Source organism: Seriola aureovittata, chromosome 23 (assembly GCF_021018895.1).
Source record: "Seriola aureovittata isolate HTS-2021-v1 ecotype China chromosome 23, ASM2101889v1, whole genome shotgun sequence".
NCBI lineage: Eukaryota > Metazoa > Chordata > Actinopteri > Carangiformes > Carangidae > Seriola > Seriola aureovittata.
Window position 1 is genome coordinate 19156975 of NC_079386.1, and position 24875 is coordinate 19181849.

At 46.5% G+C, this 24875-nt stretch overlaps 3 protein-coding genes and 1 pseudogene across 3 annotated transcripts; all 4 read left to right on the plus strand.

Annotated features, from left to right (window-relative positions):
* The first annotated feature begins 896 nt into the window (after positions 1-896).
* On the plus strand, positions 897-3355 carry LOC130164338 (low affinity immunoglobulin gamma Fc region receptor II-like). Its single transcript, XM_056369017.1, has 6 exons — positions 897-1003; positions 1126-1161; positions 2211-2474; positions 2554-2796; positions 2883-3023; positions 3113-3355. Exons 1-6 carry the CDS (start codon positions 973-975, stop codon positions 3223-3225), a joined length of 828 nt encoding a protein of 275 aa, XP_056224992.1. The 5' UTR covers positions 897-972; the 3' UTR covers positions 3226-3355.
* A 2953-nt stretch (positions 3356-6308) lies between these two features.
* Positions 6309-9584, plus strand: LOC130164366 (zinc finger HIT domain-containing protein 1-like). The gene is made up of 6 exons (XM_056369051.1): positions 6309-6536; positions 7704-7801; positions 7934-8009; positions 8093-8172; positions 8258-8427; positions 8530-9584. The coding sequence occupies exons 1-6, from the start codon at positions 6512-6514 to the stop codon at positions 8549-8551; spliced, it is 471 nt and encodes a 156-aa protein (XP_056225026.1). The 5' UTR covers positions 6309-6511; the 3' UTR covers positions 8552-9584.
* Positions 9585-18718: 9134 nt separating this feature from the next.
* Positions 18719-19361, plus strand: LOC130164930 (uncharacterized protein DDB_G0271670-like; the record flags this gene model as incomplete). The annotated part of the gene is given in 3 exon segments (XM_056369928.1): positions 18719-18819; positions 19030-19162; positions 19164-19361. Coding segments are annotated over 3 exon segments (432 nt in total), but the record flags the coding sequence as incomplete, so codon positions are not given.
* Positions 19362-21440: 2079 nt separating this feature from the next.
* LOC130164325 (zinc finger protein 239-like) lies at positions 21441-24665 on the plus strand (annotated as a pseudogene).
* Positions 24666-24875: the final 210 nt, after the last annotated feature.

The window sequence follows — 24875 nt, forward strand, 5'->3', positions numbered from 1 at the left end:
TGTAACTACACTTACTACAGCTACTTTAAACACACTCTGTACAGCACATACACACAGTAAACAGCTGTGGGACAAACACTAGAAGAGCTCTGAGCGAGGCCTTAAATCTCCTCAGCTGCTTGATTTACCCAAGTATTCTGGGACTCTTGGGTTCCTCAGGTGCAGAACTTCCTGATGAAACGGGCCTGGTGATACGATCTACAAGAACCCAAGTGGAGAGAAGAACCCTTCACATGTGGTCAGAGTCTGACCTCCGATGTTCACCGTGCACTTTTACATCCAAGTTCCTTCAGATGAGCCTCAGTTGTAACGGCTGTGTGTGACTGGACCGCACTACATGAACTCTGTGATCTGTCCTGTCGCTCTGTGAGCTGAGCTCTGCCTCTGCTTGATCTTTACATTTATTCATCAGTGAATATTCAGCAAATCTGAAACGGTTGATTTCATACACAGACACTCAATCAGATGTTTTCTCTCATGTTCAGTCTCTGGGTTGTTTCTGAACCAACAACCAGAGAGCTGAGCTCACTTCCTGCTGGAGGACGGCGTGCAGCTTCATGATGTCACGTCCTGACCACAGTCCAGTGGTTAAAGCAGGTAACACACACAGAGGGACAAACCCCCCCCCCCCATCTCACTTCCTGTCAACCACACCTCTGTCATCTACAGGAAGAAGCAGCTTGTTTCTGTCAAGGTGTAAAATCAATATTTCATGAATCGTGATCAATCAGTCGCTTCATTAAATAAACTGTCTCAGAATAATTCAAGACAGAAACAAAAGAGCAGCTTCCCTCACGTCCATCAGTTAGTCTGACGGTCAGTGAACGCATCATCTTCATGCTCTTCTTCACACTGAATGTGTGTGCAGATGAAACCACAGCAGTGTGAACCACAGACAGAGGAAGGAGGAGGGTTTTACTCAGTGACTCTGAGCTGATCAGAGAGCAGCTCTAACATCCTCACAGAGTCAGGATGGAGGGAACATGTCTGCTGTGTCTGCTCTGTGAGTCCTCTCTTTGTCTTTATGTCTGCTGGTGATGACTTCACACCTTTGACACAGTGTTTGTCAGTTTGCTCTGGGTGAATGTGAAACCTTTAACTAACCTGTGGGTCACGTCTGTGCAGCTCTGACCTCCCTGCTGTGCTGCACCTCAGACTCAGGTCAGTCAACTCCTGCTGTCACTTTCTACATGTGTGTGTGTGTGTGTGTGTGTGTGTGTGTGTGTGTGTGTGTGTGTGTGTGTGTGTGTGTGTGTGTTGACGGACTGAAGCAGCAGCTGGACGAGGCTCAGTTCAGCAGGTTCAGAGAACAGATGTAGTGATGTAGACCAGACTTCATAACTAACATGTTGACAACCTGTTATATGACTGAAAGAGAAAAACAGAGGGAACAAGAGGAAGAAGCAGAACAACAACAGTGAGGTCAGAGATCGAGCTGTTAGACTCTAAAATACTCCTTCATTCCTGCAGGCAACAGCTTCCATATACATCAAGTTGTGTTGGAAGAAGGTGTGATAGTGGAGCCTGTATCTGAACTCACATTTCTCAGTCAGGGTGTAGAAACAACAGTTGGGGGGTGGGAACAGTGATAAACCCTCCTTACCTGTAATTGTATATATTGCAATATATTTCCCATGTTCACGTCTGGTCTGCCGGCCTCACGCCATCAGTGGCTCCAGTCTCTGCTCCTGAGTGTGGCACAGCTGATCCAGACGCTGGAGGTGAATGTAGCAGCAGCTAACTAGCTGCTTTAAAACACCTTCTTACCTTCTGAGTTCCTGAGTCAGATTGTGTCGAGCGTCTACAGACCAACGCTAAATGAACAGTGCTGCTAAACAGGAAGAGGTGTGCATTTCAGTTTGCACTGTTAAACCTGTTGTTTCAACAGCGTGAAGGGAGCAAAGCTCAAGTTAGGACTGCATTCCTGCATTTCCTTAGCTTTTAATCCAAGAGACAACTAACTGCCCCCCAGGGACAAATTCAGCTGAAAGTGAACTGGACTCATTGGAAGCGGGTCTTGCCATTGTGTACCAGACTAACCAGCTGTTGACAGAGTTCAGGAGCTCCAATAGGCCGCCAGAGGGGGCAGCTGACCTCGGACATGAGTTCAGTTTGGAGTGTTTGTAGCAGCTGTTTGGTTTCACAGGTGAGTGGATTATTTACTTTAACTGAATATGTACATCGTATATGTCCTCTCCTCTTTCTCACAGCTGGTCTGACGGTGAGTCCCAGCAGCTCTAAGCTGTTTGAAGACGACTCTGTCTCTCTGAGCTGTGAGGAGGACGACAGCTCTGCTGGATGGAGGCTGAGGAGGAACACCACCAGAGAAACCAGGACTCAGTGTGGAGCTGACTGGGGAAGATCAGCTGGTTCTTCCTGTAGCATCAGCTACATCCTCCCATTGGACAGTGGAGTTTACTGGTGTGAGTCCAGAGAGGGAGCAACCAGTAACAGCATCAGCATCACTGTCACTGGTAAGATCAGACTGTGGAGTCAGTGTTGATGAAGCTGTGTGTAAATGGATGAAATGCTGTAGTTTGTCTGTGTGTTGAGGTGGAGCAGTGATCCTGCAGAGTCCTGTCCTCCCTGTGATGGAGGGACATGATGTCACTCTGCACTGTAAAACAAAGACCCCTCCCTCCAACCTCCCAGCTGCTTTCTATAAAGATGGCTCCCTCATCACAGAGACTACAGGTCACATGACCATCCACCATGTTGACAAGTCTGATGAAGGCCTCTACAGCTGTGACATCAGAGGTCATGGAGAGTCTCCACGCAGCTGGATCACTGTCACAGGTCAGGAGGTCAGAGGTCAGGAGCTTCACTTTGACTTCACCACTTATTGATCCACATGTTACCTGACCAGGTGATTCTCTCTACAGAGAGACCTACAACTGCAGCCCCGCCCACTGCTACAGCCCCGCCCCCTCCTGTGTTCTTCCTGATCCGCTACCTGGTGGTGTTCAGTCCGTACTTCATCTCCACTGTCCTCATGGTGTCTTTATATAGACAGAGACCTACAGGTAACAATATCAATCAATCAATCAATGAATCAGTCAAATATAATATAAATAACACTTCCTGTTTTCTGTCCAACCTGCTCTGACTGTAGGAAATCACCTGCCCGTCTCCGTGGTGATGACCCCGCCCAGCCAGGCTGAGCAGGGATTGGATGAGGACTACGATGATGTCATCTCTGATGTCACCACAGAGCATCACTTCTGAGCTGAACTCTGTAAAAGCTTGTTGTGTGAAAGCAGCTGAGTTCATGTCTCTGTTCTCTTCATGTCTTCTTCTCTTCTAATGTTTCTTTCTCCTTGTTTCTCCACCAGTGATGAAATAAATCTTTTTATTTGAATCATTCTGTTGTTGAACTGGAATCAGTTAACCCTTGTGTGGTGTTCGGGTCTGTGGGACCCGTTTTCATTTTTTATCAAAAGAAAAATTATATGATTAAGTATTTTTTCAAACCCAGACTCATTGGCCTTGGCTCATTTTCTGTGAAGAATATTTATCAGAACACATTTTCAATGACCACACATTGTACACCCCCCCTACACATTTCTATTGCATACAAGATGTTCGGGTCCACTGGACCCGGGGCTAATAAAAGTATGGAAATTGTTGTACCTTCACTCTGTCCTCCACCAGTCTGGGCCAGCTGTTAGTGTGTGTGTGTGTGTGTGTGTGTGTGTGTGTGTGTGTGTGTGTGTTGTGTGTGTGTGTGTGTGTGTGTGTGAGTGAGTGAGAGTGTGTGAATGTGAGTTTTGTGTTTCTGCCACTGCCATTCCCACACAAGGTTGCAACATTGTTGCAAAATTCAAGTACCAACACCTGTCTGCTCTCACATTCCCGTACATCTTACCCTCTGTATTGCGGGAACCAATCTTTATTTTCTCATAGTCTATCCCAGCTGCAAATTGGGGGCGGGACACTATAAATATAGCTTTGCCAGTGTGGTTCCTTATCACAACTGATCAAGATGGCCAAAAGATTCTCTGTTCAGAGGGCCTTGCAATTGGTTTTTGAAGAGAGTGAAGCTTTTGATGATGATGTAGGCCTGGAGGAAGAGGTTTCAGAATGTGAGGATCACATTACTGAAAATTCAGAGTCTGACAGTGACTTAGAAGAAGCGTATGAGATTGAGCATCAGCTAGCTCCAAAACAAAGATGCCATTTAGGGGCCACTGCCCCTTTAGGCAGTATATACCATCTACACCTGCAAAATATGGTATAAAGATCTGGGCTGCCTGTGATGCCACTTCCTCATATGCTTGGAACTTACAAGTCTACACAGGGAAACCTGATGGACCCTCGTGTGTTGTATAGGCTGGTATGAAAAGGCAATGTGTTCAATGGGGCTGATGTGTTGTCTAAACTGACATGGTTACTATATGTGTTCAGCTTGTGTTGTGTAAACTGACCTGAATTTGTTAACCTCCTAAGACCCGAGCTCTATACTTTGCTATATAGGCTGATTGGGACCTGAGAAAAATTATGTCCACATATGAGGACATTAGTTTTAAATTTCGATTACTGAGTGGCAGTATAATATCCTCATATGTGGTCACCAGGCCTTTGTTGAGAAAAAGTTAGTATTGTGGTCTAGAGAACCCAAAATGTGAGGTCCACATATGTGGACGCCAGGTCCTAGGAGGTTAAATTTCAAATGGTGTTCAAATAAATGAAAATCAATAGTTACAAAAAACCTTGCTTCATTTGTAAATTTGTTGAATTTTTTCCAATCATATCTTGATTGTTATTGATTTTCTTTTTTTATTACATTTTATTAAAAAACAAACAAAATCGAGTAGCACTTTAATTTGTAAGTGTGATCTAAGAAAGGTAAAGGGCAAATATTAACCATAAAAGTAAATGCTGTTTACTGTATATTGCTTGTAATTGAGATGAAGTAAACATCTGTTAAGTATTTTAATAGAAAATTGTTTGATTGTGTTGAATTAAACCCCAACAAATGCAGCGGGTCCACCAGACCCGCCAACACTGGCTGAGTAACAAAAATATGAACATCACACAAGGGTTAATTAAAGTAGAGCATGTCTTTAGTGAGCTGACTTTATTTGCAGGACTCGGCCACATCATGACAGGACACAACCTGTCAGTAGCATCATGTGACTCTCCTGTTCACACACTGCATCATCCCCAGATGCCACATACAGTGGCGCCCTCTACAGGCCTCGAGCTTTAATAACATGCAAGAGCCACTATAACACCCCCCCCCCCCCCCTTAAGTTCAAACAGCATCATAGTTTACAGGTAATCTGACACAACATGACTATGACAACTGACTGTGTGACCAAACATAGACACGAGCATCCTCTTTGATATTTCTTATCTTTTTATAAACCAAAAAATATATAGAAATCTGAAAACCATTAACTTTTCAGTCTCAGCCCAAAATATGATAAAGAAATGAGGTTATAGGTTAGTTTTTACTGTCGAACGACCGTCCTCAACTTAAAGAAAACACTATCTTTTCTCTGCATCTTAAACTTTTACTTCACAACAGAGTCTTTCATATGGGCTCTATAAATGTGGAGCAGGAACAACTCCATGGATTTGGACGCACCAGCTTCTCACCTCAGATTCCAGGTAAGTTCTAACACAACATTTTGAAGTTCTTGAAGTCCAGTGTGGACTGCTCTTATTTTAAATCAGATTTCCACAGATAGGAACACATTGGTGTGTGGTTTGATTCCTGTCTTTCATGAGTGAGATCATCACTGAAAAAGTCAGGGAAAATGATCTGTACTGAACTGAAACTGCTGTAGTGATTATCATTTACTGATTTTGATCACGTTCATTTTCTTTTCGTACAGTAATTTTATTTTTTCTCAATTCACACAAACCAGCCCTGGCTATGATATTTATTTATTTATTATATTGTCAGATGGATTAAATCAATTAGATATGTGTAACTAACAATATTCACTGAGTGATCCATTAAATCAAATAACATATAAGACATTATTTTCATTGTTTATTAATAAGCCATTTTCTTAAATGTGTTGTGGTCTTTTTTCTTTTATTTTTTTTGTCTTATCAACGGCTCAAAACTCAAAAAGCTTTATTTAACTTAAAAATTACATAAACTGTTTAATTATTATCAGAACAGTTGCCGTTTATTTCCTGCCGGTCAACTAGTTTGTAGCATTGATAATGTCTAAACTGGTCAATACTAACAGACTTGTGAAGGGCGTTAATGGTTTTATTTTACCGGCAGATGGCGACAAAGAAAAAACGAAACGCGCTCAGATTAAAGCCTGATGTCCCTTTTTTATTGTCGTAGCAAATAAAATCACATTGGCGCCACATTTTATGCCTCTTTAGTTCTTTTGGGATTTGAAGAACATCATGTTTACAGTTAGTCCAACTATAAACTCGTCTGTGAGTGAGTGGGTCAGTGAACCTGTTGTAAATAACTACGCGCTTCGTCTGGTTCGGTTTGTGTCTCCGCGGCTGCCGTAGAGAGAAGGCGGAAACAGCCGACATGGTGCTGGAGAAGAAAGCTTCGGGTGAGTTTTGTTGAAATTAAACAACATCTTCATTAAAACGTGCCTTTGAAAGTTACAAGTGACGTGTTGGTGAAGAGTTAAGGTTTACAGAGTGTAAAGTCTCGTTCACAGGTTCTCTGTCTGTTTTCCCGCCAGTGAGCGGCGGCTCAGAGTCTAACTGACGAAACGTACATTTGAAACGGCTGTGCGGTTTTCTGATCGATACACGTCGTGTTTAATGTCACTGTCACTCTTTAATAAATGTTATCGACACAGTAAATTCCGCTCATAGATGTCCCGGAGGAACAGCGATTTAAACTCAACCCTGACGTAAGAAGACGGATGGGTTTATTTCAGCGTGATGACGTCAGGGATTGTTGAGTGGGTTTTTAATAAGTGACGTTTTATGAGTCCAACACTCTTCGGTTCAGAACCAGTCACAAACTATTTTACATCCAGTTTCAGTCAATAAACAAAGTATGGAAATTATGAAATTGTGAGTTTTTACAACGAAGTTTGGTTTGAATTTACAAAACAGAGTGAAGCACAGTGATGTCTCTCCCTCTCTCCCCTCTATCTGCCCCCCCCTCTATCTCCCCCTCTATCTGCCCCCCCCATCTGCCCCTCTCTCCCCTCTATCTCCCCCTCTCTCCCCTCTATCTCCCCCTCTCTCTCCCTCTCTCTCCCCTCTATCTCCCCCTCTCTCTCCCTCTCTCCCCTCTATCTCCCCCTCTCTCTCTCCCTCTCTCCCCTCTATCTGCCCCTCTCTCCCCTCTATCTGCCCCTCTCTCCTCTCTATCTCCCCCTCTCTCTCCCCTCTATCTGCCCCTCTCTCCCCTCTATCTGCCCCCCCCTCTATCTGCCCCTCTCTCCCCTCTATCTCCCCCTCTCTCTCTCCCCTCTATCTCCCCCTCTCTCTCCCCTCTATCTCCCCCCCATCTGCCCCTCTCTCCCCTCTATCTCCCCCTCTCTCTCCCCTCTATCTGCCCCTCTCTCCTCTCTATCTCCCCCTCTCTCTCCCTCTCTATCTCCCCCTCTCTCTCTCCCTCTCTCTCCCCTCTATCTGCCCCTCTCTCCTCTCTATCTCCCCCTCTCTCTCCCTCTCTATCTCCCCCTCTCTCTCCCCTCTATCTGCCCCTCTCTCTCCCCTCTATCTGCCCCTCTCTCCCCCCCATCTGCCCCCCCCAGCTCGGGTGGAGGCCGGTCAGCGCAGAGTCCTGGATGAAGCCACCAGACAGAGGAGACTGAGCAGACAGCTGGAGGCTCTGGAGAAAGACAACTTCCAGGTGAGTCAGTGGTGAGACAGGTGACGTGAGTCCAGCTCTCTGTACTAACTTTACCTGTTCTTCAGCTTTCGCCCACCTGTCATGGTCTTCATTGAGGGGCGGTGTTGACGTGTTGTTGTTCTGCGTTTCCAGGACGACCCTCTGTCCTCCCTCCCTCCCCCGGGTCCCGCTGCCCGCCTCCCTGCCTTCAGTGAGACAGAGGAACCAGGTGAGACGTGATTGGAGGACGGTGGGGCGTGGGGCGTGGTCTTGTGCCTTGTGTCTGACATGATCTTGTGTGTCTCTGTCCAGAGAAGAAGAAGAGGAAGACGAGGGGCGATCACTTCAAACAACGTTTCAGGAAGAACTTCACCACCCTGCTGGAGGAGGAGGTGGGTCACACCCCCCGCTCTCTTCTCTCTCTCTCATTGGCTGATTGGCCGTCGACTGACTCCTCCTCTGCTCTGTGATTGGTAGAACCTGTCGGAGAAGCCCGAGCCTAACTACCTGTCGGCGGCGGCCCCTCCCTCCTCGCTGCCCCCCCGTCACTTCTGCTGCGTCTGCGGTTTCCCCTCTCACTACACCTGCACCACCTGCGGGGGGCGCTACTGCTGCAGCAGGTGTCTGAGCACGCACCGAGAGACCAGGTACGCACACCCTTGTCTTCCTAAAGACCGTGAGGCAGATCCAGTGTCTTTGTTCTGCGTCCTCCTGTCTTCAGTCTTGTTTTGTCCTCTGTGTCTCTGCAGGTGTTTGAAGTGGACGCTGTAACTCCCGCCCCGTCACCACGGCGATGGAGGAGACGGGTCGTGTGAGACGATGGAGCTGCGGCTCGAACAAACATATGTTTTACCCGACAACAGCAGCTGCTCTCTGTCAGCCAATCAGGACGAGAGCTGCAGCCGTCAGTGGCCTGACAGAAGGTTTGTTGATGAATCGTTTCCGTCACATTTCAGGTGAACGACTGAAGCGTTCTCTGGTTCCACATCCTCACATTTCAGGATCTAAGGTTTTTCTGCGTCACGTGACAGAAAAGTGAATTTTTGGACTGATGGTCGAACAAAACAAATCGCTGAAGACGTCACCGATCAACAATCAATAAACAGATGAAGCAACGATGACATCATCAGTAGTTGAAGCTGGAATCGGGACAAAGACGGCGAGAGTTGTTTGAACCAATCAGCTGTCTGCTGGGAGCAGGATCAATACTATTGATTAATGGGATCCTCTGACTTCTCCTGCAGAGCCACCTGCAGGTCACATGGGTCCATGGCTCCTGGTCGTGTCATGTGACCCCTCAGCAGTTACACGTCACCATGAGCCGCTTTAGGACGAGTGTCAGATTCCTGTAGCTGCTGCTGCTTCTGTAAATAATGAATATGGTGGTTTAATTCTGTCATTAAAAACACTTTGATATTTAAATCTCATCCTGTGTCGCCTGGTTATTCTCATGCTGACTTTTCTATTCTTTGTTTTTTTTAATATCATTGACAAATAGAATTTAATATTTATCATTGTAAGTCCTAGAAATGTGATATTGTCTAGATAGATGCAATAATATAGTCATAGAAAATAAATGTCCAGCTGATTGACAGGTTTGGACAGATGTTTTAAAAGCAGCATGAAGCAGGTGAGAGGCTTCAACAATGATCATGAATGTTTAACGTCTAATCGTATGAAATGTGACTGTAATGATTTAATGTGATAATGTGATTTATTGCAGAAGTGTTTGTGACACAACAATAACTTTCTGCTGCTCGTCAATATCAAAATAAATGAAGAGAATTAAAGTGAATAAAAATGACGGTGGTCTTTTCCTCTGTGCTTCAGTTATTAAGGATTTAACCTGAAAGTGAAGCCACAGGTTGGAAACATGGAGCAACACGTTCATGCTGACACAACCTGGACCAACAGGTCTGAGAAGAACCAGGAAACTGACTCTTTGTCTTTCCTCAGAACTGATCTGTGGCGTTCTGGACTGAACCTGAACCTCACAGTCTTCACTTCACACAGTTGGTTTTACTGTGAATGACTTAAAAGGTCAGAGCTGTAGATACAGGTCAGAGGTCAGAGTAGACGTTTCCTGTGAATTGATCAGAAATGTTGTTTTAAAGTTTTATTTGTTTTTACCTTGTTGTTTGTGTCGACTACAGAACGTCCAGACTGATTCTCGCAGCTGTGCTGGTTCTGCTGGTTCTGCTGGTTCTGCTGGTTCTTGTTGCTGTGTTCAGTGTCTGCATGTATAAACGGATTAAGCACACAGAAGGTAAGTGTGTGTGTCAGTGTCTCCTCCTTGGTTCGGATCCTTTCTTCCCTCTACAGACTTAGAGAAGGTCATCGGAGCTTTTCTCTGCTCCAGACTTGATTATTGCCGCGGCCTTTATTCTGCTGTCTGGAGGTGAAAGGTCCAAAGACTGTAGCTGGTAGAAAACATGCTGTTAACACAGTCCTTGCTGCCTTCACTGGCCTGATGTGAAGATGTTCCTGCTGGTTTTTAAAGGTGTGGCTCCTGCCTACATGTACAATCTGCTGACTCCCTGTGAGGCCGCTCCCTGCCTCAGATCCTCTGGCAGGGCCCTGGTAACAGTTTAGATCCTGACTGGTCCCCAAAGCTGATCAGGCCTCCGCTGTCCGAGCCTCTCTGACCTGGAGGTCTCTGACTCTCCTTTAACCCTCCTGTTGTGTTTGAATTTACACCTCTGATGTTTGGATTCAGTAACAAGCACTGACCTCACATCATCACAGGTTGAGCTTCCTGTAGAGGTCAGAGGTCAGAGCAGGAGACTGAGGTCAGAGGTCAGAGTAGAACTCAGTTTGTTGTGACTTGATCAGAAATGTTTTAAAGTTTAATTTTGTCTTAATATTTTAATGTCATGTTGTTGTTTGTGTCGACTACAGATCGTCCTCCTCTCTGGCCCTGGGTTCTCTCAGCTGTCCTGCTTCTGACGGCTGCTGGTCTCGTGTTTGGTGTCAGTGTGTTTAAAGGGGTGAAGAACACACAAGGTAGTGTGTGTGTGTGTGTGTGTGTGTGTGTGTGTGTGTGTGTTGGATAGAATATGAATAAAATCAAATGAAACCATGAACACATTCAAGGTTTCATTTGATTTTATTTATTTTTCCATCCACCCAGTTTCTTCTTCTATCCGGGGTTGCCGTGGCAACGGGCTAAGCAGGAAGTCTGAGACATTCCTCTCTCCAGCTTCCTGGGGGGAAAGCGTTCCCAGGCCAGATGGGATATGTAATCCCTACAGCGATTTCTGGGTCTACTCGATTGTCTTCTCCCACTTGGACATGCACAGAAAATCTCCAAAGGAAAGTGTCCAAGAGGCGTCTTCATCAGAACCACCTTTAGACATGAAGGACAACTCTACCCCGAGCTCCTCCCCCTATCTCTAAGACTGAGACCAGACCCCCTACGGAGGAAACCCATCTCATTCTTTCGGTCACTACCCAGATCTCATGACCACAGGTGACGGTTGGAACGAAGGTGGCAGGTTATTTCTTCTCCTCAGAGTGATCAGATATCATGTTCATTTAAGATGGCCACAGTTTTAAATAACTTCATCTTAACTTACTCACAGTTTGTTGACTTATTTACACAAACCAAACTTTACAAGTTCATCAGAAACATTTTCCTCCCCGTGTTGTCACAAATATTAAATGTACTAATTAAAGAAGTAGTAGTGTTCACAGTCTCCAGCTGCTGCTCAGGCCCAAGGCTTCAGTCAGTGAAGGACTCAATACAAAGTGGGACAGTGTAAAATGATGAGCAGATTCTTTATTGAGACATGAGAGCAGAAGGACACAGAGGGGACACTGATATCAGTCAGCTGTCCTCAGAGGGACTGAACCATGACGAGGACAAGAAGAAAAGAGGCTGCAGCTCTGATGGAGTCCAACACACAGTGTGAAGCAGTGACAACAAGGAGTTTAGAGGACGTGACAGTGAAAGCTCGAACAGATGTGATCATCAGAGAGACGGAGGTTCAGAGACCTGATCCACTTCATCATCACTCTCACCCGTTATTACACAACTACACTCTGCTGCTCAGAACTCATGCTCAGTGGTGACATCAGCAGTGATGTCATCATAGTCCTCATCCAACCCCTGACCTCCTCCAACAGGCTGGGTCATCTCCATGGAGACGGCCGCTTTGTTTCCTGTCTTCCTGCTGCAGCAGATGGACAGAATCAGACCAGTACAGATGCAGTAAGGACAGAAGACCAGCAGGTGGCACAAGAGTCTGACCACTAAGGAAGGAAGACGAGGAGGAGGAGGGGGAGGAGGGGGAGGAGGAGATGAAGGAAGAGGAGATGATGGAGGAGGAGGGGGAAGGGGAGGAGGACAAGAAGGAGGGGGAGGAGATGATGGAGGAGGAGGAGGAGGATCTGTGGAGAAGGAGTAAAACCAGGTTCAGGTCAGTGATCAGTTTATCATCAGGTTAGTTCATATCTTTAAACTGTCTGTAAACAGGAAGTGATGTCAGCGTCCTGACCTCTGACCCTCAGCCGGCTCTGAGGAGACTCTCCAAAGTCCTCAATCAAACACCAGTAGAAACCTTCATGAGACTGTTGGACTCCACTGATCTTATATTCTCCATCAGAGTCAGATCTAAGGGGGACACCATCCCTGAAGAAATAAGCCTCTCGTCTGCTCTTATCTCTGGCTCTACAGCGCAGAGTGACATCACTTCCTGTCATCACAGGAAGTGCAGGAATCTCCAGGATCACACGACCTGAACAACAGACAGAGTCATATACAGACAGAGTTACACCAACAGACAGAGTCACACCAACAGACAGAGTCACACCAACAGACAGAGTCATGTACAGACAGAGTTACACCAACAGACAGAGTCACACCAACAGACAGAGTCACACCAACAGACAGAGTCACACCAACAGACAGAGTCACACCAACAGACAGAGTCACACCAACAGACAGAGTCACACCAACAGACAGAGTCACACCAACAGACAGAGTCATGTACAGACAGAGTCACACCAACAGACAGAGTCATGTACAGACCTGCAGGTTGAACCACTCACCTGTCACACTGATGTTGACCTGGAGGCTCGTCTCTCCTGAACTGGTCTCACACCAGTAAACTCCAGAGTCTGACTGGGAGAGAACTGAGACTCTGCAGGAGGAACCATCAGAGGTCCCAGATCCTGAACCACAGTCACCAGTCTGTCCTCCACTGGTCCTCTTCACTGTCTGTCCTCCTGTCTGTCCTCCTGTCTGTCCTCCTGTCTGTCCTCCTGTCTGTCCATCTTCACCACAACTCAGAGACACTGAGTCTTCAATGAAGAACTGCTGAAGGTTTGGACTGACATTCAGAGAGACTGGAGGACAGAGAGAGGGAGAGAGAGAGACAGGGAGAGAGGGAGAGACAGAGAGAGAGACAGGGAGAGAGAGAGACAGGGAGAGAGGGAGAGACAGAGAGAGAGATTTTTTAAAACACATTTATTCTCCAATAAATAGATCAATATCAACAGAAACATAATCCTCAGATTAGACACAACAACAACATGGTTTATAAAATCAGCTTCCCCTCAACAACAGAACAGAGAGCTGCAGTGAAACACCACTGAGACAGAAACCCATCAACATTATTCATGAGTGAATAAAACCTGAAGTCTGATTCTGTCTTTCACCAGCGACTTAAACACAGACAGCAGCTCCCCACCTGAAACACCTTCTACTTGGTTCTTCCTGCTTTTAGAAATGGACAGTTCGGCCTGTCCCACTACAAAGTTCAGCAGCTGCCACTTCTTTGCATTTTCTGTTTTATATCCAGCAGCAAAAATAAAAGCAGTTTCACACCAACTCTCACCACAGTTTAAAAACACAGTTTTCAGAGTCTCACACAGAACTTCAAGTCTTTTACATTTTAGGAACCAGTGAAAAACAGTTTCTGTTTCCTGACAGAAAGGACATTTAAAGCAGGGGTTCTTAACCTTTTTGACCCTGAGGGCCAATGTTTTCAGTGCAGAGTGGCCCGGGGCCCATTAAATATTAACACTGTAGTTTAATTGATCTCACTCATTTGTATTCAATAATAGATCAAATCCATGTACAGTTTAACAAGCTAACAAGCTAAAACCTTAAGTAGTTAAGTTAAATAAATAATACAATGACATGATAAAATGTGATCACCACAAAGATTTTTTATTAAACTTTCATTAACTTTTGCTGATAATTCATGGAACAAGAAATACAAGGAAGAAAATGTCATAAATTTGAACAGTTTAATCTGCCTAAAATGCATTTGTAATAGGCTATTTACATATTAAACTCAAATCACAACACAGGAAACGTGTAGAGGGGTTTTGTGTGTCCGTGTTGTCCAGCAGACACAGCAGAGATCTGCCAAGACTAAACAAGACCTGTCCTGAAGAACAAATCAAGCAGGCTTATTAATAAAAAAGCAATATTTAGATTTTACATTTGACAAAAAAGGGAATAAAAATCAATCAATCAATAAAAAAAGGTGGTGATAAAGTAAATGCATTCGAAAATAATATATATTAATAATTGTATTATTATATAATTAATTATAGAATATATATTTATATTATGTAATATATATTTTTAAATTAAATAAATAAACTGTAAATAAAATTGAAATAAAGTGCAAATGACTATAGCCTTATAATCAGCAGATTCATTTAACAATCGCTTCAGCAGTTTTCATTTTTGCAAGGAAGAACCAGATGTTGCTCTTTATATCTTGAACAAATAAACAACCAAATGAATGAACAGTCAAAACAGTAAGTTTTTTCTTCTTTTATCTTCAACTCTTAATGAGACACTTGGGCCTGTCTCCGAGACACAATCAGATCCACTCTGGGTGGAATGGGGGAAAGACTCACTCTCAAAGTAGCTTTCAACGTTGTTCTGAGTGTTTCGGGCTTTGGTTTTAGTTGTGGCCACAACGGAGAACCCTGATTCACACAGGTATGTCGTTGTGAATGGGAGGAGGAGTTTCACAGCCCTCAGTGCAAGACATGGGTACTCCTTTGAGACAGCAATCCAGAAGGAGCCCAGGTCTAGTTTGCCCCACTGCAATTTTAAAGTGCTGTCGGTGGAAACTTCCAGAAGCTGTGATTCCAGATGTGAGGGCGAAGCAACATCATTTCCAGTGGGATCCACAGAAAATGGGTCCAAAATCCACATGTGTCCCTCTCTGGGATCCTCAGGAAAGTACTCATCACATTTCTCTGCCAGCTGTGAGCGGTGCTGACAGACTGAGTCACTGATCATCACCTGAGGGCAGTTTTCCAAAATGTCAGACAAAAGTGGAAACATGTCCATCCTCTTTTCCTGGGTCTTTGTCCACAAAGCAAGTTTCCTCTTGAAAGCTTGAACTTTGTCTGCAACCAAAAATATGTTGCTGTTTGTTCCTTGAAGAGAGATGTTCAGCTGGTTCAGTAGTGAAAAAATGTCACACAGGTAGGCAAGTTTTGCTGTGAACTTTGTGTCGGCATGGTAATGTGCAAAAGGAGATTTGTCTCAGTGAGAAAAGTGAAGAGCTCATTCGTCAGTTCAAACAAACGCTTGAGGACCAGTCCCCTTGGGAGCCATCTCACTTCACTGTGATAGAGCAGCTGGACATGATCTGCGTCCATGTCCTCACAAAGCTTGGCAAAACATCTGGAGTTCACAGCGTTGTTTTTAAAGAAGTTGATGGTTTTCACACATATAGTCATCACTTGGTGGAACTCTGGTGACATCTTTTTCGCTGCAAGGCTTTCACGGTGGAGAAAACAGTGTGTCCATTTAGCTTCTGGCGCACGCTGGAGTATCTGTCTGATGACGCCGTGATGCCTGCCAGTCATTGACGCTGCGCCGTCACTACACACCCCGACACAGTTCTGCCAGTCCAGGCCGTTCTCAGTGAAGCAGGTATCCATGCAGCGGTGTTGGTAGCTCTCCACAGAACAGTATGTCTTCGTGCAAACTACTGTCCCAGCGATAGCGAACAAAAACCAACAGCAGTGCAGCATTGGTGACATCCGTGGACTCATCCATTTGCAAAGAGAAAAATGTACTACTTTTTATTCTTTCAAGAAGTTGCTGCTGTACGTCTGAGACCATGTCCGCGATACGGTGACTCACAGTGTCGTTGGACAGTGGGATGGTCAGCAGCTTCTTTGCAGCCGCCTCTCCGATCATCTCACGGCACATATCCACAGCGGCAGGGAGAACCAACTCCTCCGCTATGGTGAATGGTTTTTTACTCTGTGCCACAGTCTGGCTACGAGGTAGTTTGCTTTCAGTGCACATTTAGAGTTGCCAGTCAGTGACACAATAGACTTGTTCTGCATCTGCAGCCCATTTTCTTTTCTCTTAAAATATTCTAGCGGCTTTCCCACGAGCGTCGGATGTTTGGTCTCTAGGTGCCGCTGCAGCTTCGCGGGCTTTAAAGCTTCATTAGATAGCGTCAGCCCACACTCCACACACCGGGCTCTCGGCTCTTCCTCACTACCCCGTTCACAAATCCATACCGAATGAAGTCGGGATTGTATTTACCGCACACATTTAGTCTTAAAGTGCCAATACGCAGACTTGTGTTTCACATTACAGGACACCATGCAATGATCTGAGAACCCCACAGGAAGTATTCTGCATCCTTTCAAAATACTAAAATGATGCTTAAAACAATAAAACCTGTCTAATGTGGCCGTAGAGAGAAGCTTCTCTCTGGTCTGGACCCAAGTGTACTGCCTCTGTTTGCCATGTGTTTCCCTCCATACGTCCGTTAAACTTTGAGCCTCTACCAGCTGCTTCATGGCTGGTTTTGAAGCGGCATGAGGTTCAGTGTGATTCCTGTCCAGCTGATCGTTCTCTGTGCAGTTAAAATCTCCTCCTAAAAATAAAACCTCTTCAGGCCCACACTGACTTAAACCCACAGCTAGTTCATGTAGAAGCTGAACTCTGGCAGGTCCTGTGTTGGGAGCGTATACATTAATAAAAACAAGAGTAAAATGCTCATATTTGGCTCTGACCACCATCAGTCTCCCCTCCATCACTTCCTCCACCACATGAGACTGTGGCAGAAAGCTTTTAGAGAAGAGGAGTGCCCCTCCTCCACTGGTCCTAGTTAGGTGACTTAAACCCACCTCCCCGTCCCATTCCCTCCTCCAGTCAGTCTCATTTACAGAGTCGCTGTGTGTTTCCTGAACCAACATCACATTAACACTCTTCACTTCCATCAGCTCAAACAGACTGGCTCTCTTCCTCACATCCCTGCCTCCATTTATATTCAGTGTGGAGACTTTAAAATCACTCATGTCCTCTGATGTGAGAAGCACCACACACACTAAGACAGACAGAACCCAGACTGTCTTACACTGTTCCTGAGTCTTCATCATTATTCAGCTCTTGTTTGAGTCTCAGGACGAGTTTCTTCAGTCTGTAGACTTCCTGGTCAGTATAACCCCCTTTTCCTCTGCTGCTCATCTGTGATCTGACAGATCGTATAAACACTTCTTTGTCTGCAAAGTTTCTTCCACTCGCACTTTTTCATTTTTCAGTTGATGTTTCGGTCGGTTTTTGGTGGGTTGTCATTGGGGGAAGAGGACGGGGTGACATTACTGGTTGAGGGGCTGGGATGGGGGTGGGGGAGGAAGGATGATATGGAAGAGGAAGAAGAAGAAGAAGAAGAAGAAGAAGAAGAAGAGAAGAAGAGGAAGACTCTCCTCCTCCTCCTCCTCCTCCTCTCCTCCTCCTCCTCCTCCTCTCCTCCTCCTCCTCCTCTCCTCCTCCTCCTCCTCCTCCTCCTCTCCTCCTCCTCCTCCTCCTCCTCCTCCTGAAGAAGAAGAAGACTCCTCCTCCTCCTCCTCCTCCTCCTCCTCCTCCTCCTCCTCCTCCTCCTCCTCCTCCTCCTCCTCCTCCTCCTCAAGAAGAAGAAGAAGACCTCCTCCTCCTCCTAAGAAGAAGACTCCTCCTCCTCCTCTCCTCCTCCTCCTCCTCCTCCTCAGAGGAAGAAGAAGAAGAAGAAGAAGAAGAGGAAGAAGACTCCTCCTCCTCCTCCTCCTCCTCCTCCTCCTCCTCCTCCTCCTCCTCCTCCTCCTCCTCCTCCTCCTCCTCCTAAGAAGAAGACTCCTCCTCCTCCTCCTCCTCCTCCTCTCCTCCTCCTCCTCCTCCTCCTCCTCCTCCGAAGAAGAAGAAGAAGAAGACTCCTCCTCCTCCTCTCCTCCTCCTCCTCTCCTCCTCCTCCTCCTGAAGAAGAAGAAGACTCCTCCTCGAAGAGAAGAAGAAGAAGACTCCTCCTCCTCCTCCTAGAAGAAGAAGAAGAAGAAGAAGAAGAAGAAGAAGAAGGAAGAAGAAGAGGAAGAAGAAGAAGAAGACGAAGAAGAAGCAGAAGAAGAAGAACTCCTCCAGAAGAAGAAGAAGAAGAAGAAGAAGCAGAAGAAGAAGACTCCTCCTCCTCCTCCTCCTAGAAGAAGAGGAAGAAGAAGAAGAAGAGGAAGAAGAAGAAGAAGACTCCTCCTCCTCCTCCTAGAAGAAGAGGAAGAAGAAGAAGAAGACTCCTCCTCCTCCTCCTAGAAGAAGAAGAAGAAGAAGCAGAAGAAGAAGACTCCTCCTCCTCCTCCTAAGAAGAAGACTCCTCCTCCTCCTCCTCAGACGAAGACTCCTCCTCCTCCTCTCCTCCTCCTCCTCCTAGAAGAAGAAGAAGACTCCTCCTCCTCCTCCTCCTCTTCCTCCTCCTTCCTCCTCCTCCTCTCCTCCTCCTCCTCCTTCCTCCTCCTCTCTCCTCTTCCTCCTCATCCTCCTCCTCCTCCTCCTCCTCTCCTCCTCTCCTCTTCCTCCTCCTCCTCCTCCTCCTCCTCACCTCCTCTCTTCCTCCTCCTCCTCCTCCTCCTCCTCCTCCTCTTCCTCCTCCTCCTCCTCCTCCTCCTCCTCCTCCTCTCCTCCTCTTCCTCTCCTCCTCATCCTCCTCCTCCTCCTCCTCCTCCTCTTCCTCCTCCTCTTCCTCCTCCTCCTCCTCCTCCTCCTCCTCTTCCTCCTCCTCCTCCTCTTCCTCCTCATCCTCCTCCTCCTCCTCATCCTCCTCCTCCTCCTCCTCCTCCTCTTCTCCTCCTCCTCCTCCTCCTCCTCCTCCTCCTCCTCCTCTTCCTCCTCCTCTTCCTCCTCCCTCCTCCTCCTCCTCCTCCTCCTCCTTCCTCCTCCTCCTCCTCCTCCCTCCTCCTCCTCTCCTCTCCTCTTCTCCTCCTCCTCCTCTCCTCCTCCTCCTCCTCCTCTCTTCCTCCTCCTCCTCCTCCTCCTCCTCCTCCTCCTCTTCCTCCTCCTCCTCCTCCTCCTCCTCCTCCTCCTCTTCCTCCTCCTCCTCCTCCTCCTCCTCCTCCTCCTCCTCCTCCTCCTCCTCCTCCTCCCTCCTCCTCCTCCTCCTCCTCCTCCTCCTCCTCCTCCTCTTCCTCCTCCTCCTCCTCCTCCTCCTCCTCCTCCTCCTCCTCCTCCTCCTCCTCCTCCTCCTCCTCCTCCTCTTCCTCCTCCTCCTCCATGCCAGACTCAGACTCTGGCTGCACCTCCTTCTTCTTCTCTCTGATGGTCACTGCTCCTTTCTCGGCCTGAGAGCCGCTGTCACTGTTGGTCTGTTTCCTTTTGAGAACAGGGACTTTAAAATCATTCTGCTCCATCACGTCTTCATCAGTGTCTCTCGCTGTGTCTCTCACTGTGTCTCTCGCTGTGTCTCTCACTGTGTCTCTCACTGTGTCTCTCACAGTGTCTCTCACTGTGTCTCTCACTGTGTCTCTCGCTGTGTCTCTCGCTGTGTCTCTCGCTGTGTCTCTCGCTGTGTCTCTCGCTGTGTCTCTCACAGTGTCTCTCACAGTGTCTCTCGCTGTGTCTCTCGCTGTGTCTCTCGCTGTGTCTCTCGCTGTGTCTCTCACTGTGTCTCTCACAGTGTCTCTCACTGTGTCTCTCACTGTGTCTCTCACTGTGTCTCTCACTGTGTCTCTCACAGTGTCTCTCACAGTGTCTCTCACTGTGTCTCTCGCTGTGTCTCTCGCTGTGTCTCTCGCTGTGTCTCTCGCTGTGTCTCTCGCTGTGTCTCTCGCTGTGTCTCTCACTGTGTCTCTCACAGTGTCTCTCACTGTGTCTCTCGCTGTGTCTCTCGCTGTGTCTCTCGCTGTGTCTCTCACTGTGTCTCTCACTGTGTCTCTCACTGTGTCTCTCACTGTGTCTCTCACTGTGTCCTCTCTTGCTGCCGTTTCACTGTCACCACTTTTCTCCCTCCCTGTGTGACTGACAGCTGCTTCATGTCCTTGTCTCTGAGTGTCAGAGTCTTCTTGACTCTGCTGTGTCTCTTTTGTCCCCCCACCATCTTGTCCAGTTTGTCTCTGTGTGTCTCCTCTCTCCTCCTCCCTCTGTGTTTTATCAGCAGAGGAGACTTTATCAGGACAGGCTCGGACTAAATGTCCCTCCCTCCCACATCCAAAACACTTTAAAGTCCCGGAGTTCACAAACACAACATAATCAAAATCATCCGCTCTCACATTAAACACGAGACTGAGCTCCTCGTCCTTTTTACTGAGGATCATCAGAACCTGCCGTCTGTGTGAAACCACATGTTTCACGCAGAAAGAGAGACAGAGAGAGAGAGAGAGAGACAGAGAGAGAGAGAGAGGGAGAGAGAGAGACAGAGAGAGAGAGACAGAGAGAGAGACAGAGACATTCACATACAGTCAGTAACTGTTTTCTCTCTCACCTGCAGAAACTTTCAGTCCAGACAGCAGCACACACACACCTGCAACAAGAGGTCAGAGGTGAGTGACTGACTGACTGAGTGACTGACTGAGTGACTGACTGAGTGAGTGAGTGACAGTAGAAGTGTGTGGACTCACCGAGCAGCAGAGAGACAGGTGGAGTCTTCATGTTGTCTCCGTGACGACTGACCGTCAGTCTGAGCAGCAGAGAGACGCCTTCAGCTTCACCACTTCCTGTTGACGACCTCAGCACGTCACTGGTGTCAGTGTCCCTATATACGTATGTATAGATATACATGTATGTGTATATCTACGTGTGTAAACTGTGTATTCATAAACACACAGACATGTATAACGAGTGTGTGTTTCCAGACGACGCCACACATCCAGACGACGTTGTGGTAACCGCACGGTGTCACATGACGTGGTGGCCGCTGCAGCTCGGGTTGGCGCTGTGTGTCTGCTGGTGTCTCACTGTGATCACTGATCAAACCAATTGTTAGCTAGCTAGCTTAGCATTAGCCTGCTACAATAAGATGGTTAAAGTCACACGGCTTCGGATGCACCTGTGTGTGTACACGTGAAGTCGTCAGCTGTGAGAAGCAGGTGGAGTTTGACACTGTGGTGAGCTGAGGGCGGGACAGGAAGTCTCAGTGCTGGTCAGGTCTTATCTACAAGTCACACATGGAGACCAGCGTCAACTCACAGCTGACAGACAGGAAGTGACTGACGGACAACGGATTGTGTTAAAGGCTTTTGCTCAGCTGAGTCAGTTAGGAGAACTAAAGAGGAGAAGTAAGAATGATGTCAATCATGTGTCCATTAACTCATTGTTGATAATAAGAAAAACAGTTGATAATAAATAAACAATAATAATTATATTGATCCACTTCCTCTGGCTGAGGTGTTGTACAGCCTGATGGCAGTGGGAACGAAGGATCTCCTGAACCTCTCTGTTCTGCAGTGAGATGAGACGTTTGCTGCAGCTGCTTCTCTGTCCTGCCAGAATGTTGTGGAGAGGATGTTGGTATTGATTAAGATGGCCTCCATCTTACATTTAGAGTCTCTCCACAACAGTCCAGAGCAGTAGTGTAGTCTACGTGATACGCAGGTATATGCCGTATACCCACTAGAAAAGGTCCCGACTTACCGTACAACCACTAAAAAATGTGCAAAGATATGTATCAGTATGGCAGCACAAGAAGTGGCTTCACAGTTCCTGAGTATTGGCAGGGTTTTCAAGGCTGTGTGGAGGACTACACTGCACTAAGGGAAAGTCTATAGACTAATATCAACATGTACTGACAGACTGTGGGATGGATATATATGTATGTAACATGTCTATAATATAATCATACACACATGTCAATAACTGTTTTTATTTTATATGTATACTGTGTTTTTCATATATGGAAATCCAATATAATTAATATTAAAAATATAAATATAAAATAATAACTTTAAAATGAATTAAAGTCCTCGGGGGCAACGGCCTAAACTAACAGGCAAAATAGCCAATATTGTTTCAGTCTCAAATTATTACTATTAATGTGGAACTGTGATTAACAATGACATTAATAACTATAACCAAGTTACCATGACAACAGTAAGTTAACGTGGAAGGACTGGAGTTCTGCTGAGCAGAGGTTGGTAATATTCACACCTGTGGTTCTACTTAAAGACATTTATTTACAGTGGGACAGAGTAAAAACACAATGTCTATCTACAGGTCGTCCCCAGGTGAGACCAGTGAGGGATTGTGGGTAACTGAGTTCTTCTGTCTGTGGAACAAAGAACTACAGAACATCAGTGAATGGAAAGTCTTTGGTTCTAGAAAACAGAGAGAAGTCGCCAATTGCACTGTCACTTTTGTATTGTTTTTATTTTTATATTTCATTTTTATTGTTGTTAATTAATTCTTAATGTGTTTTTAATCTCAATTTGTGTAACTGTGTACGGTGTCCTTGAGTGCCAAGAAAGGCGCCTTTAAATAAAATGTATTATTATTATTATTATAGAAGTGAAACTTATTTCTTTACAAGTGTTTCTCTAACAGGCGTCCCATGTTACACCTTAGCAACAGTAACTAAGGGGGGAGGAGCGTCGCGAGCTCAGGCTCGAACGAGTTTCCAGTGACCGCGAGACGCGGCGAGATCGAGAGTTAAAGTGGCGCCAACAGACAGAGTCCAGCACAAAGAGACCAGAGAGACCTGGACCAGGACAAGACCGAGATGAAGGAAGAGAACCAGGACCCGGATTTCGTCGATCAGACCGGGATGAAGGAAGAGAACCAGGACCCGGATTTTGTCGATCAGACCGGGATGAAGGAAGAGAACCAGGACCCGGATTTCATCGGCCAAACCCGGATAAAGGAGGAGAACCAGGACCCGGATTTCGTCGATCGGACCGGGATGAAGGAGGAGAACCAGGATCCGGGCTGGAGCCTGGAGGCCGCTGGTCCCGCCGGTCTACAGGTCAGTGTTCAGGACTTGATGGAGGGTCCGTGTTTGATCCGTTGGTTTTTGTGGCATCAGAAAGGGTTTGTGTTGGTCTGTTTTCCCGGGCTCATGTTGAAACGAGTCACGTGACCAACAGAGTGAATCTCAGGTGAAGTGAGTGACGAGTTTGAACGTGGTTTCCGTGACAACAGTCTGGTCTCAGTGTGTCGGTACAGGTTGTTGTCGTGATGTTGGTGAATATCAGCTGATCCGGTCAGAGCCAATCACAGCTGAGCTGACACTGATCAACATCTGTCCCTCAGCGCCATGTTAGTTCAATAAACAACCACATCTATGATCTGTTTGTTTATTTCATCAATTGTTTCTCTACCACAACACAAACAGTTCCTGGACTGTTGCTAAGCAACACCAACATGTTCCTGAGCTGCACAGCGACACCAGCTGCTGCTCTGTCTCCACGTTAGCTCAGGTGTTTCTGAAGGATCGTTTCATTCAAACCTTCTTTCTGAAATATTTTCGTCTTTGTTTGTTTCAATCTGAGATCGATAACGATGTTAATGTGACGCTGATTAACGGTTAATAGAACAGCTGTGAACTCTGACTCTGTCCAATCACATCACTGGATCAGAACTAACGGTTGTTTGTTGTTGACATTTCTTTAGTCTGAGGATGTTATGAAATTGATGCAGTACAAATCTAGTTTTATACAAGTCACTCACATGAGATCTGATTCTGTCTCTGTCCGTCTCCATAGAAACAGAGTCGCACTAAAGAGAAGCTGCACAGCTGTGACCACTGTGGGAAGACGTTTACCACTTCAACGAATTTAAAAATCCACCAACATATCCACAGCGGAGAGAAACCGTACCGCTGTGAGCAGTGTGGCAAAGCTTTTACAACGACGAGTAGTCTACAAATCCACCAACGTATTCACACCGGAGAGAAACCGCACACCTGTGAGCAGTGTGGCAAAGCTTTTTCTCGGGCGTATCGCTTAAAAAGACACCAACATATCCACAGCGGAGAGAAACCACACACCTGTGAGCAGTGTGGGAAATCCTTCATTGAACTATGTTATCTGAAAGAGCATCAGGTCCTTCACTCTGAGGAGAAATACACCTGTGATCAGTGCGGAGGGACGTTCAACTCGCCACGTTACCTGAAAATCCACCAGCGATTACACGCTGGACACAAACAGCTGTACAGCTGTGACCAATGTGGGAAAGCTTTTACACTGATAAGTAGTTTAACAGTTCACAGACGTGTTCACACCGGAGAGAAACCGTACAGCTGTGAGCAGTGCGGCGAACTCTTCTCCCGGACAGGAAGTCTGAGACACCACCTCCGCCTTCACACCAGAGGGAAATCACCCCACTGATCACTGTGGGAAAACTTTCATCAGCGCCAGGAAACTGGACCTTCACCAACACGTCCACACCAGTTAGAAACAGTCGGGGTGATGCTGGCGCTCGACCTCCTCCAGAGAAAGACTGTGACGTGTGGAGGGGGGGGGGGGCTGAAGTGGTTCTGCTCATGTGACCTACGTTAAAGATGGTGGACAGTGAAGGAGGCGCCTGGTGGGGTCCACCTGTCTGATTCTGTCTGTGGTGTCGGGCACAGACGCACCAGTGTGAATGACGAGAGTCAACGGACGTTTAATCCACCACTTTGAACTCTGGAAACTGCACTGGACATTTTCCACTGTTGCAGCAGCTGAAACCGACTTTCCACTGTGATTTCATCTTATTTCTCTTCTCTGTAAAGAATGAGATGTTCGTCCTAATGAACGACATGTTTTAGTCTTTTACAAAGTCATGTGTGATTTCTCTAGATATATAGTTTCCTTGAGAGTGAGTGTTTTGGCCTCAGTGTGAGTAACCCTCTGCTTCCTGGCCTCTGCGTGGATTGGTCTTTAAGACCTT